This window comes from Delphinapterus leucas, unplaced genomic scaffold, assembly GCF_059928025.1.
Source record: "Delphinapterus leucas isolate spDelLeu-1000000601 "Yukka" unplaced genomic scaffold, BTC_Dleu_Yukka2 spDelLeu_asBTCV2_sq25, whole genome shotgun sequence".
In the NCBI taxonomy this organism is placed as follows: domain Eukaryota; kingdom Metazoa; phylum Chordata; class Mammalia; order Artiodactyla; family Monodontidae; genus Delphinapterus; species Delphinapterus leucas.
In genome coordinates, this window is record NW_028322234.1 from 1,466,667 (window position 1) to 1,482,727 (window position 16,061).

At 38.5% G+C, this 16,061-nt stretch overlaps 1 protein-coding gene across 6 annotated transcripts in view; it reads left to right on the forward strand.

The window, feature by feature from the left end:
* The window catches only part of LOC149744010 (BRCA1-A complex subunit RAP80), a 137,205-nt gene that overhangs the window by 87,740 nt on the left and 33,404 nt on the right, over nucleotides 1–16,061 (forward strand). For all 6 annotated transcript variants that reach the window (XM_089905129.1, XM_089905130.1, XM_089905131.1 and 3 more), the window contains 2 exons: nucleotides 3,096–3,196; nucleotides 9,010–9,172. In XM_089905129.1, coding sequence (XP_089761255.1) covers nucleotides 3,096–3,196; nucleotides 9,010–9,172 — 264 coding nt within the window. The remainder of the gene's footprint in view (nucleotides 1–3,095; nucleotides 3,197–9,009; nucleotides 9,173–16,061) is intronic.

Sequence of the window (16,061 nt, forward strand, 5' to 3'; positions counted from 1 at the left end):
GACTCCTCAGTCCCTTTAATTTAGTGGCTTAAAGACTTAAACATAAGACATGATACCGTAAAACTCCTAGAAGAGATCATAGGCAAAACATTCTCTGACATAAATTGTACCAATGCTTTATTAGGTCAGTCTCCCAAGGCAATAGAAATAAAACCAAAACTAAACAAATGGGACCTAATCAAACTTACAAGCTCTTGCACAATAAAGGAAACCATAAACAAACAAAAAAGGCAGCCAACGGAATGGGAGAAAATATTTGCAAACAATACAACCAACAAGGACTTAATTTCCAAAATATACAAACAGCTCATACAACTCAACAACAAAGAAAACAACCCAATCGAAAAATGGGCAGAAGACCTAAATAGACATTTCTCCAAAGAAGAAATACAGATGGCCAATAGGCACATGAAAAGATGCTCAACATTGCTAATTATTAGAGAAATGCAAATCAAGACTACAATGAGGTACCACCTCACACTGGTCAGAATGGCCATCATTAAAAAGTCTACAAATAACAAATGCTGGAGAGGGTGTGGAGAAAAGGGAATCCTCCTACACTGTTGCTGGTAATGTAAGTTGGTGCAGTCATGATGGAAAACAGTATGGAGTTTCCTCAAAAAACTAAAAATTAGAATTACCATATGATCCAGCAATCCCACTTTTAGGCATATATCCAGACAAAACTATAATTCAAAAAGATGCGTGCACTCCTGTGTTTATGGCAACACTGTTCATAGTAGCCAAGACATGGAAGCAACCTAAATGTCCATCAACAGATGACTGGAGAAAGAAGATGTGGTACATATGTACAATGGAATACTACTCAGCCACAAAAAAGAATGAAATAATGCCATCTGCAGCAACATGGATGGAACTAGAGATTATCATACTAAGTGAAGTAAGTTAGAAAAAGATAAATACTATATCATTTATATGTGGAATCTAAAATATGATGCAGATGAAGCTACCTACGAAACAGAAACAGACTCACACACATAGAGAACAGACCTGTGGTTGCCAAGGGGGAAGGGGGTGGGGGAGGGATTGAGCAGGAGGTTTGGGTTAGCAGATGCAAACTATTATATATAGAATGGATAAACAACAGGGTCCTATTGTATGGCACATGGAGCTGAATTCAATATCCTGTGATAAACCATAATGGAAAAGAATGTAAAAAAGAATGTATATGTATGTATAACTGAATCACTTTGCTGTACAGCAGAAATTAACAAAACATTGTAAATCAAGTATACATCAATAAAAAATAAAATATATAATTTAGAAGCTGTGTATAAAAATTTGTCCTAAATGGGTAAAACACAGATTGAGTATAGAAGTCCATCTTACCTATTTTGTTTTGTCTCATATTTCTGGCAGTTCCAGGGGTCTGTTATTCAAAATTATAACATCATATTAGTGAAGAAGCAGGATTACAGCCTTATGCCCATGTTGTGCGTGATGCTAGTATTATTTACTTCTATGAAACTAATGTCCTCTTAATTTGTCTCTATAGTTGAACATTTCAGCCAGAGAAAGCTTAATTAAAGACCTTTTATTGTTACAGTAGTACAAGCGGTGAACAACTCTTATTTTCTAACAGACTAAATGTCTTTTTTGGTTATATCTCTCAGGGAGGCTTGACAAAGAAGATTTTGAGGTTTATGCACTATAAGTCTTTTTCCAACAAGGTGGTAAAATCTGTGTGTGCATCCAGTTTTCAAAATATTATGATGTATTAAAATACAGTTGACACTAGAAATGTATATAATCATTCTTTGATGATTGAGAAGATACCTCAGTACCTTTCAGGTATACTATTTGCCCAGCATTTTCCACTCATTGTATTTGTGAAGCATAGATATATAATACCAGTTGGGTGTATAGTGTGTATAGTGTAGATAACAGAGAACTTTCTGGATTGTGTTCTCAGATAAATTTCTAGATTTATTGTCATTTTTTGAAATATTGTTAGTGTTCTTTTGTTATATCAAGTGATAGGTGTCTAGACCAGAAGTCGGCAAAATTTTTCTATAAAAAACTAGATAGTAAATATTTTAGGCTTTGTGGGCCATACAGTCTGTTGAAACACTCAGCTCTGCTATTTTAACTCAAAAGTAACCATAGACAGTATAAAGAAGAATGAATGTGGCTGTGTTCCAATAAAACTTTATTTTCAAAAACAGGCAACTGGCTCTATTTGGCCCATGAGCTATAGTTTGCTGACCCCTGAATGAGACCATGAGAGACCTCATCTTACATCTCCATATTGCTAGTAGCCTGTACAGTACCTGGAACTTCTTCCATAAATATTTATTGCATTAATGTTGAATGAATAAATGCTGCTTAAAGAATAATTAAAGAAAGGCATATCTTTGTTGAGAATGTATTTTTATTTCTGCTCCCAATTTTTGTCTTCTCTAATCATCCCTTTAACCTCAGAATTAGCATCGGCAGTGTTTTGTTTTCTGTCAAAAAAAATATACTTTAAAACCAGAGCTATGCTGGAAAGAAGCCACATGGATTAACTGATGAATGGATAAAGAAATTATAATATATCCATACAATGGAATACTACTCAGCAGTAAAAAGGAATGAACTACTGATATATGTAACAACATGGATGCTTCTCAAACACATTATGCCAAATGAAAGAAGTCAGACATGAAAGATGACACACTGTGTTATTTCATTGATATGACATTCTAGAAAAGGCAGAACTCTAGGAACATAAAGTAGGTTGGTCATTGCAGAGAGCCAAGTAGGAGGAGGATTGACTGCAGAGGGGTATATGAGAACTTTTGGGGTTGTTAGAAATATTTTACATCTTGATTGTGGTGGTGGTGATGTGGTATAAATGATACCATGTATACATTGTAAATATTTGTCGAAACTCACCATACTGTATACTGAAAATTGGTGAATTCTGTTGTATGTAAATTATGCCTCAGTAAAGCTTTAAGAAGAAACAAACTTGATCTGTATTTCCACTGCAGAATTATCATACCCTAAGCTTAAGGAAACAGGTGTTTGTTTTCTTTAACTATGAAAATACAAAATGAAAATTAATGAAGTTTTAATTTTTTAAATCACAGAGACACAGCTAAGTTCCCCTGAAACTTTTGACCTTGAAAAAGAAGACTTTCCAGGTAGCAGAGAGACCGTGGATGAAGCAAGAATAATGGCAGATAAGGAGGTGAATATTACTTATAATTTTTCTCAAGTGTTTTCTTTCTACTGGTAGTCCTCTCTCCGATGCAATATTGACCTTGGATGAAAAGATTTAGGTGACAGAGGGTTAGGCTTTTATCTCAGATTCTTAAAAATGAGTTCAGCACTATTTCTAAATATAACAGTAGTTACCAAATTCTTCAGTATTTTAATATGCTTTATTATTTCCGGTACAGATGGGGAAATGGAGGTTTAGGATGTTGGCTCAATTTGTTCAAATTCAAACTGCTAATAATGGTAGAACCAGGATTTGAACACAGATTTGTCTCCAAAGTCCTGGAGTATTTTCCATTATATACTGATAAGTAACAGAGATAAACAGTCTTGGAAAAAGTCACTATGTTTACATTACGACCTAACTTTCAGCCCTAATTTTGAGACATGATCAGAAATGCAAAATCAGGATAGCCGCGTGATAAAATAGGCAAATCTCTATTTGCACTATTACCTTTCCTAACTTCACATATCTGACATTAACCATAAAGCTGATTGACACAAGTTTATACTTCTGATTAAGATTCAGTGTATATTTTTTCATATTGAGTCTGACAAAACAACTTAAATGCCAAGAACTCTTTTAAAAAATTCAAAATCTTTAAAATTTGTTGGTGTGAAAAGCAGCCTGAGAATTAAACTAGTTTTTCTGTGAAAATAAAATTTTTGGTTACATATGTTTATACTATTTTATCCTGAGCAATTTAAAAAAGCTTTGTTCTGTTATTCCTTTTTATACTCTAGGTTTTTTTTGAAAACAGTGTTTACAGTGGAAGTTAGATCCCCTTCCTAGTTTCTGCACTGCAGGTAACTGGGTAGAAATTCTGCTTTCATGAATCATGCACACTGTTTGGTTCCCTGGAACCTGATCTGTCACAGCTGACAGACCAAGATTCCCTAATGCCAGTGGTGTTAGGAAAGATGAGGACGCTCCCTGCATCAGGGCTACTGAGGATAGATTCTGCTAGATAATGTCAAAATGGCCTCCGGTTCTTTTCCTAGGGAGGGACCAGAACCTTCTAAATGGGGATGGGGGAACAGAGTGTTATTAACATAGTTATCCTAACATGCATAGGAAGCCCTGCAAGCCCTTAGTTAATTGAGGTTGATTTCTTACCCGTCCGTGACTGCAAAGGAAACTTCTTTGTTTGGGGCAAAGAGCGTGAACCCTATTTAGAAGTTATATATGTCTGCAGCACTTCACATCAAATGGATGGAATTGTATGGTCTTTTGCACATTGAATGTCCTCTTTTTGGTGTTGCTGTTTGCTGATATCTGTGGATACTCTAAATAGTCTTAGAAGTTTCCATTAAAAGAAGTTAGAGGGCTTCCCTGGTGGCGCAGTGGTTGAGAGTCCGCCTGCCGATGCAGGGGACATGGGTTCGTGCCCCGGTCTGGGAAGATCCCACATGCCACGGAACGGCTGGGCCCGTGAGCCATGGCCGCTGAGCCTGCACATCCGGAGCCTGTGCTCCGCAACGGGAGAGGCCCACAACAGTGAGAGGCTTGCGTACTGGAAAAAAAAAAAAAGAAGTTAGATACTGTAGTTTTGAGTCATTGCACAATCACTAGTTACAAATCACTTATTAGAAAGATAGAATCTGGGCATTTTATGTGTGCACAGTGATAGTATCATAATGGGTATGGACTCTTGCCCTTGGAATCTGTGTATCGTGTCATCTGCCCTAAAATTTCTTGTTTATTGGAAGGTGGTATGGTGTAGTGCAAGGAGCTTGAGCATTGGAATTAGAAGACATGGCTTTGAATCCCCGCCCCGCCACCTTGGGCAGGTTAATTAATTGTTTTATTCATTTATTTGGCAGATATTATAGTGTGCCAGTCATTGTTTTAGAGGCTTGAGATATAAGGTAAATAAGAAAAAAACAATCCCTGCCTTCAAAAGGACACATAAACAGATAATTGTAATGTAATCTGACAAATGTAATGTTAGAGAGTTGCCTAGGGTATTAGGGGAACATAGGAGAGGAATGCTTCTTCATTTATAAAATGGAGACAAAAATAGCCTATTTTATTGGGTTGCTCTGAAGGTTAAATTAGATAAAGAATATAAAACACATAGCAGGAGTTGGCACAAGTAGAAATATGCATGTGGAACTGCTTTGTAATGTATTGTGGCTCTTCATTGATATTAGCTTACTAATGACAGAGAACTGCTTGACAGTATTTGAGGTATTTGGAATACCTTTGCCAGAAATGTAGTCCCTCTTGATTTGATTTTCTGCAATGGTCAGATTCCTTTGGAAATAACATTTTTGAAATATCTTGCCTGAGAGTTTCCCTTAGTTGGGGTCTCAGATATTCTGTACTCAGAAGGGTTAATAGACTTTATTCAGACTGAAATACAGTTGACCCTTGAACAATGAGGGGGTGAAGGGTGCCGACTGTTCATGCAGTTGAAAATCCATGTATAACGTATAGCGGGCCCTTGGTATCTGTATTTTCCCCCTATCTGTGGTTCCACATCCGAGAATTCAGCCAACCACAGATCATTTAGTACTGTAGTATTTACTGTTGAAAAACATTTGTATGTAAGTGGACCTGTGCAACTGTAGTCAGTTTAGTCAGTTGGTTTTTAAGTTAACGGTGTTAAGTAAGCTGTCTATGGTAAGAGGGGAAAGATCTAAACAGTTTTCTAAGCTACAAATAAACCTGGTGGGGGATGGGGGGGGTTGGTGACTATAGGACATACTCTCATTTTCATTGGGTCCATTTCTTGAGATGAGGTTTCTTTTCAGGCCAGAAAGTAAAGGCCAGCCTTTAAGAGATCATGATTTGGTGTCCAAGAACTTCTTTTGAGAAATACACGTATAGTATTTTAAAAGAAGTGGAAGCATCTCTGCAGAGACCCAGTCCCTAACTACATAGTCCTTATAAGAACTTCTTCGCTTGTATCTTTTCCTCTTGAGGCTTCTCCATTGTAGCTAATATTTAAATAGACCTTTTTAATGGTGCTGGGAAAAATCTTAGGTTAATATAAAAATGTTCAGAAACCTTCTGGGTTGCCTATGAATGTGATTGGAAGTGGGCTTGTATTCACAATAAAACAAAAATAGATTGATTCCTCCCTCTTGAATACTACATTAATAGTTGGAGGTACCTTCTCTGCATTTTATAGAGCTCGTAATGAATACAAAGGGGTGTAGTACTGGGTGTGAGCACCAGTGACATTCATGTCATACAACATTTCTGTGCTTAGTGAACTTCAGAATGTCAAGTAACTGCTTAACTGCTACTAACTTTCATTAACTCAAGACTACTTGCAAATTATAGGGTATATTGATTTTTCTCCCCTCTGCTCAGATGGCTTTGTATTCACAAGACAACTTTTTCTTGTAAAATTTGTGAACAGAGGAACCTGGGTTTGTAAGAATCTCAGTGACTAAGCTTGGAATAAAAAAACACCTAGAACTTCCAGACCCACTGGACTTGCCCCACATACTAGAGAAGAATAATAGAACCAGAGAGTCTCCCAATACCTGGCAGAGTCAGCTTTCAGAAACAAAGTGGAGCGGAGGGGTGCTTTTTGTTTTTGCCACACCGTGGTGGAGTACTGAGAGTTTTGATGCCACAAAGGCCTGGGTTTGAGTCTACATTGTCCAGTTACTCACTTTGTGATCAGCAGGTTACTTGGCCTTTCCAAGCCTCAATTTCCTCTTCTATAATACTGGAGCTAGTGATACCTGAGCCAATTGGGTTGTTGTGAAGGATAGTTATGGAAAATGCTTGGCCAAGCCTGGCATAGTATAGGAACTCAACCACTCTTAGTTCCTTTCTCATCTTTCTTTTTCTCCTTCCTTTTAAAGTAAAAGGCAGGTATGTGTTGAAAACAACGTTTTCTGGCAGTTGTAGAAATCGTTTTACTTGGTATTTATTTAGATGACCTGTTTCCCTCTCTGCTGGATTACATTCACAGGTGGTAAATTTTAGGGATGGCCTAAACTTAGAGACTAAAAGAAAAAAAACCACCCCAGTTGGCTCAGAGCTCAAATTATCTACCTACTGCAGTTTTGGTCCTATTTTGTTCTTGTATCAGAAGAGGGCTTATTTTTTTCCCGTAGTAAGGCATAATGACAGCCCAGGTGCTCCTTGCTCTTAAATGGAAGCAGTGACTATGCAGGACAGTTTCACGTTGATTGGATAGGACATGCTGTCCTTTGAATCAAGTGTTAGGCAGTAGTGCTGCAGTGCTCACACATACTATAGGATTAATCACTGCAGAGTTCTTGACTCTGACCTGTAAAGGTAAAATAAAACTGCCTCTGAGAGACTGGGAACTGTAGGAAAAATGATGACTACAAAACACTGAGAAGGGAGTAAGAATGACTTTGTCAGAATTGTCTTAATGATTTCTTCAGGCCTTCTTAAATATTTGGATCTTAGTTGTGTTTCCTCTTTCAACCCCAAAGTCACAAATAAAACACAAGAATTGGTTTTGTTTTACTGGTATAAGCTGAGACCTAGGTTCTTAACTTATTTTAGTTGTGTTGCTTTTGCTTAGAGCTCTTTTTTTTTCCCCCTAACTCTTGATATCTGAAGTCACTTACAGTGATCACAGTTCTTTGTGTGTGTGTGTGTGTAATTAATTCTTTTTTGTCTTTCAGTTTTATTGAGATATAATTTACATACAGCACTGTGTAAGTTTAAGGGGTACAGCATAATGATTTGACTTACATGCATAGTTAAATGATTTTCACAGTAAGCTTAGCAAACATCCATAATCTCATATAGATACAAAATTAAAGAAATAGAAAAAAATTTTTTTCCTTGTGATGAGAACTCTTTAGGATTTACTCTCAACTTTCTAATATATAACATACAGCAGTGTTAATTATATTATCACACTGTACATTACAGCCCTAGTACTTATTTATGTTACAGGTCGGAGTTTGTACCTTTTGACTGCCTTCACAGTTCTTTTGTGAGATTGAAAAAGTGTCTCTTTTTAAAAAAATTATTTATTTATTTTATTTACTTTTGGCTGCATTGGGTCTTAGTTGCTGCACATGGGCTTTCTCTAAGTTGCGGTGAGCAGGGGCTACTCTTCATTGTGGTGTGCGGGCTTCTCATTGTGGTGGCTTCTCTTGTTGTGGAGCACAGGCTCTAGGCGTGCAGGCTTCAGTAGCTGTGGCATGTGGGCTCAGTAGTTGTGGCTCACGGGCTTAGTTGCTCTGTGGCATGTGGGATCTTCCTGGGCCAGGGCTCAAACCCGTGTCCCCTGCACTGGCAGGCGGATTCTTAAACACTGTGCCACCAGGGAAGTCCCTGAAAAAGTGTCTTTAAGATGCTGTTGATAATACAAACTGAAACACCGAAGATACCAACGAGGACAGCACCTTGCAGTGTGATAGAGAGGAATGCTGTCAGGTTTTGGAGCCAAATAGTCCTTGGTTTGAATTTCAGCTCTGCCACTTATTTATTCTGTAACTTTGGGCAAGTTACTTTACTGTTTTGGACAACACTTTTCTCAAGTGTAAAAAGAGTGTGTTCGTACCTTTGTAAGAGTATCATGAGGTTTAAATGAGTATCACATGCAGAGTGCTTAGCACATAGTAGGCAGGCACTGAATACGTATTATTCAGTATAATAAATAAATATTAACTATATTAGTGTATCTCCCAATCTGCTGTCCTGAATTTGGCAAACTGATTGGTATTACCTCATTGAAAGTAAGTGGAATATAGGATGGAGTCTTGCAGTTCTTTTTGGGAAAAGATACTTTATAAAGTAAAGCTAGTACAATTGCCATTTGTCATGTTCTTCAGGTTCTTCAGGTTGATAACAGGGAAGATGCTGAGAAGGAAATACCTACTACTACCTTCTCATCTAGTACCCAGGTATCCTGCCCACTATGTGACCAAGGCTTCCCACCCACAAAGATCGAGCGACATGCCATGTACTGCAATGGACTGATGGGTCAAGATACAGGTAAAGCCAGATTCCTTTCTTCAACTGTGTGGTGGTTTTGTAATCCTATACGGTACAGTGCAACAGACAACTCTTCTTCAATGCTAAAGTTTGGGTTTTTTTTAATCTAGCTAATTATCTAGTGCTTTTCACGTTCGTTATTACTTTATACTATTTTGTTGCACATACCTCAGGACAAGGGGAAGGGAAAACTCTTTCAATGTTTCACACTTATTCTCTGCTATAGGCAGGCCAGAGATCATTGTTATCCCATGGACCTTGAATTTCAATTTATATATTCAAATACTGAAACTCCTATGGAACTTGAGGAACTAAGTTCTAGAGTTGCCCGTTTTTCATTCAGAATAAATACCGTGTGTGTGTGTGTGTGTGTGTGTGTAAATTCTACCTAAAGATAGTTAACAGCTGAAAAATATCACTAATTTCGGGCTTCCCTGGTGGCGCAGTGGTTGGGGGTCTGCCTGCCGATGCAGGGGACGTGGGTTCGTGCCCCGGTTCGGGAGGATCCCACAGGCCACGGAGCGGGTGGGCCCGTGGGCCATGGCCGCTGAGCCTGTGCGTCCGGAGCCTCTGCTCCGCAGCGGGAGAGGCCACAGCAGTGAGAGGCCTGCGTACTGGGAAAAAAAAAAAAAAAAAATCGCTAACTACCATTAATGTCCTACATGTCTCTGCTGCATCACCCTGGACGTGTTGGTTCTCTCTCGAAGAGTACACAAAAGGCCTTGGTTTTCGTGCAGTGTGACATATTGGGCAAGAGAATCTGCTTGTTCATCACAGCCCTTGAAATACCACCCCTGATCTTGCCTTTCTGTTTATGACTTTAAACTCTAAATATAATAGAATCTGCACAACTCTGTGGTCTAACATGTTGAATGTAACCATAAATTAGATGATTTAGAAGTGTTGCAACATTTTTCTCAGTGCTACTTGGTTCCCATAACTTAGAGATATTTAATCTGAAATTGTATTATTGTGAGGTGTTTTATACATTAAGATTTCCAGGAAAGAAAGGCACATGTTATTTAATTTTTCTGAAGTTGTACACTTCTTATTAATTAAATAAGGAAGTACCTAAACTTAAAATTTAAATAAATTTGTTGATTTTTCTGATTGTAAAGTAGTACCTGTTCATTGTAGTATGAATAATAATAATGGCTTACATTTATTGAGTACTTGAAATGAGTCAGGAATTATTTACATAAATGAGACCATGCCACACGTGTGTAATTCTGCAATTTGCCTTTTTTTTATTTATCAGTAAATTTAGATCTTTCTATGTACAGGTATATTTTTTACATAGTTGAGATCTGACTGTATGTAAAATTCTGTTTTGTTTTTTTCTACTTAACAGCATAAAAATTTCTCCATGTCACTATAAGTTATGTGTAAAAATATTTTTAATGCTTATATAATATTCTGTAATCCAGATTGCCTCCACTTATTTAATTGTTGTGTGTTTAGAATGCTTCAAGTTGCCATGTTATAGTTATATGACAGTGAGCTTTTTATGCCTAAAATTATTGCTGTATTTTGGGGTTATTTTCTAAGGATGTATTTTTAGTTTGGGTGATAGTAAAAAAAGATGGGCTCTGGAGTCCAATCAGTCTGAGATTGAGTCCCACCTCTGTCAATTACTAGTCTGTGACCCTGTGCTAGTTTCCAGGCTTCCCTTCATGTGTCTGTCAAACAGTAGAAATGACCTTATTTGGTTTTTGTGAGGTGGAAGGAGATATTTTAAGTGTTCAGCACAACATAGTAAGTACTTAAGAACTTTGATCTGTGGAATTCCCAGTAGTGGTATTACTAGGTCAAAGATTTTGTCATCATTTTAAAGGGTTTTTATGAATAGCATTGTAGTCTTTTAAATACAATGAAAGTTGAAGGCCTAAATCTGGTCAACTCCTTTAATAGAAGAGCACTGTAGGTCTAGGATTTTAGATGCAGTTTTACCTTGACATAGCTCTTTAGTTTGATTTTTAGTGGAGAGTTCCAGTGACTGAAAGAATTCTACGGCTGGGCCTTTGGTGACCAGAGAAGGGAGAGACTATTTTGTCTATCTCACCAAACACCTTACCCAACTGGTATTAGTTAGTGAGTCAACAATGCACTCAGCACTGAGGTCCAGAAATAAATGAGTTTGAGAAATTGAATCCCCATTGAGTTCTAGGAATAGATGACCTTCTTCCAGTCAGAATCAAAAGGTAAAGAGTATAGAGTAGCTCCTACTGATATCTCCCAGACTGAACGCTGATAGTCTGTGCTTAAACAGGAAGCTTTGGTATTCATCTCTGTCAGACATCTTTCAGCTATATGATATTTGCTTTTAAGTTTGTTCTTCCTTACAGGGGTGCGGTGGAGCAACTCACAGCCCCAAATACTTGATTCAGGCTTGTTTCTGAGTTTTCTCAGAAACCTAATGCAGACGTATACCACCAGAACCAGGTTTTTCTCATTGAACTTGTTGAGAGGGTGACACCATCAGGAGGGCAAAGTAGACTGAGACTTGCATTGTTATCCATTCAGGACAAGCCTTTCAAGTTCTCTTTAATCCGTTAGGCCAAGTGTCAGTGATCCTGTGTGATGCTGCTCAGTTGGATTTACACTCTGGGTCTTGAGCACTCTTTAAAATATTATAGATATAAGTGTGTTTTCTGATATAATTGGAAGTCCTTATTTTCTTGGCACTGTATGTCTTGTAGCCCTGATCCAGATGTCTCAGACCTCCATCCAAAGATGTCTGCTGTATCCTGAATGACTGTCACAGTTTATTTTTTATGAGGAAATTTGTTTTAAAAATTAGTTCAGGGACTTCCCTGGTGGTCCAGTGGTTAAGACTCTGTGCTTCCATTGCAGAGGGCATGGGTTCGATCCCTGATCCCTGGGGATCCTGCATGTCGCTGTCCCCAGAGAAGGGTGGGCTTAGCCTGAGCTGGATAGGTTTGGACAAACCCATAGGAAAGTAGGGGGCCCTTTATCCTCTTATGGGTTAGATAAGATAGGAAGCAAGGGAAACAGCCACTAAATGACAGCTTCCACTTAATCTTCCTAATAGTGTTAGCTTACCTAAATTACCGTTTCTGAGAATGTGACATTTTAGGCCTTACGGACAAGTTTGGAGCAGGGAGTCCTCACTGGAACTGTCCCACTCTCTGCGTACTCCTCTACTTTCCTGCAGACAGAGCTTGGGGCTCTACGTGGGGTGGGGGAAGTATTGATAGTTGGATGAATTATGTGAAACACCTACTGGTGTGCCTGGCATATAGTGGGTTTTCGGTAAATTTGCTGTCTTTATTTGGTTTCTCCACCAGTTTCCTGCCTCATCTTCCTTGCCAGGGATAGTAGTGATTGTTCTGGTTCCTCTCAGCTTTATGACTGAAGACAGAGGGCCGTCCACAGCCTTTTTTTTTTTTTTTTTTTTTGCGTTACGCGGGCCTCTCACTGTTGTGGCCTCTCCCATTGCGGAACACAGGCTCCGGACGCGCAGGCTCAGCAGCCATGGCTTACGGGCCTAGCCGCTCTGCGGCATGTGGAATCTTCCCAGACCGGGGCACGAACCCATGTCCCCTGCATCGGCAGGCGGACTCTCAACCACTGTGCCACCAGGGAAGCCCCACAGCCTAATATTTTAATCTTTGGTAAAAGGAAGCCTTTCCCACAATGGAGGGGAAAGAGTTACACATAACCCAGTCTGGGAGACCATTAGCCCAGTGCCTAAGGGGATAGAATAAGAGGGAGGACTTCCCTCCCAGAGCTAAGTATTCAGCTTTCCCCTCCTTCCTGTTTCCCCCTGAATCTGATCCTAGACATGCTTGTTTGGCTGTGTAAAAGAAATAGTAATTAGAGTCATTTACATGAAGTGTCTACCATTTATGCCTAGTTACCGTGCAGCACAATAACAATTATGCATATCATTAAATGTGTCTGATTAACTTTGCTGTAAGTTTTATTTTATTATAATACTACACTCTGGTTAAGTTGACTCAGTCTGCTCAGTTTGTTGCTCAATGACATGGCTATCTGTTCACAACTGTGGAAAAATTAGAGGGAGTGTCCTTTAAAGGCATTGTTTGAAGGGAGATGATTTGCTAAAGTAATCTAGACTGGAACAAAAGCAGGTTGCCTTTGCATTTGCTTTTTGGAAAATGTCTTTGAGACCATTTTCATTTAAACACCTAGGAAGAATAGAGGTCTTCATTTACACATCCAGTAAATACTTATTAAATGCCTACTACATGCCAGATATAGTGAACAGAATATACAGAGTCCATGTTCTCAGAGAGCTTATATCCTAGTAGTGGGATACCATTACAATAAACAAGTAAACATATAATATGTCATGTTGATAAGTATTTTAGAGGAAAAAAAGAAATCAGAGGAAGAGGGGAATAGGGAGTATTGAGGTCAGGAGGTGGCAGTTTAAAATAGGTGGTGTGGAAGTTTCCATTGAGAAGGTGACATTTGAACAGAGACCTAAAGGAAGTGAGGGAATAAGCTAAGAGAATTTTGAGTGGAGAGGAGAGTGTTACGGGCAGAGGGAACAGTAAGTTCAAAGACCCTGAGGTGAGCAGGCTTGGCGTATATGGGGAATGACAAAGAAGCCAGTGCAGCTGCAGTAGAGTAAGTGAGGGAGAGATTAACAATGAGACCAGAGAGGTAATTGGGGAGGGGACAGGTAGATCACATAGGGCTCTTAGGCCATTAGCGAGGACTTTAGCTTTTAAAGGAGGAAACATTGGAGGGGTTTGAGCAAAAAATGAATTAATATTTGAACAAGGGATCACTCTGGCTGCTGTGTGAATAGATTGTTGGGTGACAAGGGTGGAAGCTGGGAGAACAGCCAATGTTTTATTTTTGGTAATAAGATAGAGTGGGAGAAACATGGGCTTTGGAACTAGGTAGATCTGAACTTAAATTTCAGCTGTAATACTTGTCAGCTGGGTAATGCTTGACAAATTATCTTACTCTTTGAGGATCAGGTGCCTCATTTGTAAAATTAGTCTAACATCATTAGGATTGTCATGGGAATCAGAGATAAAGCACCCAGCACTGTGTCTAGATTGTTTTAGATATTCAATAAATGGTAGCTACTGTTATTATTGAATATTTTTCTTGCCTGTGTAGTCTTTTTGAAGTCTGTGTTTCTGTGTGCTAATACAATACATAAAGGATAAGCCACCAGCCAGCTAGAGCTAAGGGAAAGATGAAAGGCAAGGAAAGGCATTAGAGTCAGAGTGCTAAGAATAAGTTTAGTGAGAAATAGATCATAGCAGAGCTAGGAAAGCTGAAGGCATTAACTGTATACACTTTGGGCCTAGATACAGAGGTGTGGATATTGCCAGGAGTGGATTTTCTCTCCATGGATATTTCTTGGAAACATAACGGTCGGTAAGTAGGTGGGTAGAGGTATCAAATCTCTTGATAGAGATTTGCCTGAGAGCTATCAGAGAAGGACTGGGACCTAGAATAGGCTTGACTTGGGTGAGTCAGCAAAAATCAGAAGACCCAATCATCTCTAAGTAACAAATTTCTTAAATTAGACAGAGTTGACTTTTTCTGTTTTATATATCTGTATTTGCCTACCTGAATGTAATTTGTACCCCATTCAGTCTTCTCACTTGTATTAATGTGGCTTTTGTGGTACCCAGGAGGATTAAGTATATCACTATTGACACCTAACTACTGAGGTATTAACAGTTGGGAAGTAGCATAGGTTTAGTAGAAATAACATGGATTATGGAGACAGACTGACCTGTGGGAAGATATACAAATCCAAACAAAGTGAGATTACAGTGCAATTGGATAGATAAAAGGCATACACATGAATAACTGTAATGCAAGGTCAAAATGACTAAGGGGCATAAAGATAAATTCCTGTGGTGTTTCAGAAGAAACGTGATTAGAGATTTAGAAGGAAGGGCATTAATGTAAAATAGCAGTAGGCAAAACTCACGTAAATAGAAAAACATGAAGAAACATGCTCTACAAGAAAGAGCATGCCATTCAGTGTGGTTGTAGTATGGGCATTATGAAAATAAATAGTAGGCAGTTGGAGAATGACAAACATAACTTGAGTTATATGGGTTAATACAGGGTAAAGTTTTTTTCAACTTGTGAAATAATTATTTACGTGTTTACTCCAGTAGAGTGTAGGACTCTTTTGGGTTCAGGTGTTGGAAAAAGAATTCAAGCAATCTGAAGCAAAAAAGAGAGGTTAGTTTTCATAATAATTGGGAAGCCTGGGATAGGCTTTAGGCAGAGCAGGATCTAGGAGCTGAGATGGTGTGTCTCTCCATCTTTCGGCTCCATTTGTCTCTATTCAATAAATAGGCTTTTTTTTTTTTTTTTTTTTTTAAGGGGCAAGCAAAGTGTCTGCCAGCAGCCGTAGGCTTTTAGTCTTTAATGGAAAGAAGGAGTTCTTTCTCCTGAGACCACAAGTTAGTCTAGAGAAAGACTCTGATTGTCTTTATTTAAAGTGTCCACCCCTGCTTTAGTCACTCTTACTAAGTGGATGGTTATGTATCATTTTATATAAGTCAGAACAAATAATGGAAAACCCTATTAGTATCTATCAGAAAATTCTATCATTCCTAATAACAGAAAACACCATTTTAATTAATGTAATTAATTATTAAATGGGTTTAACATGTAAGGTTTCTTTTTCTCACATATCCAGATGTCTAGAGTGAGGCAGTGGCTCAGTGATGTAATGAGAACCTAAGCTTTTCTCTTTTGGCTCTACAGTCCTGTACTTGTAGCTTCTTGACTTATTGTTTCAAGATGGCTGTTAACATCTCTAGACCTTACATCTGTGTTCCAGGCAGGAAGAAGAAAAAAGAATAAAGGGGTATGGCTGTAGATTGTGACTGCTGCAATCTAATAACTCATTCCT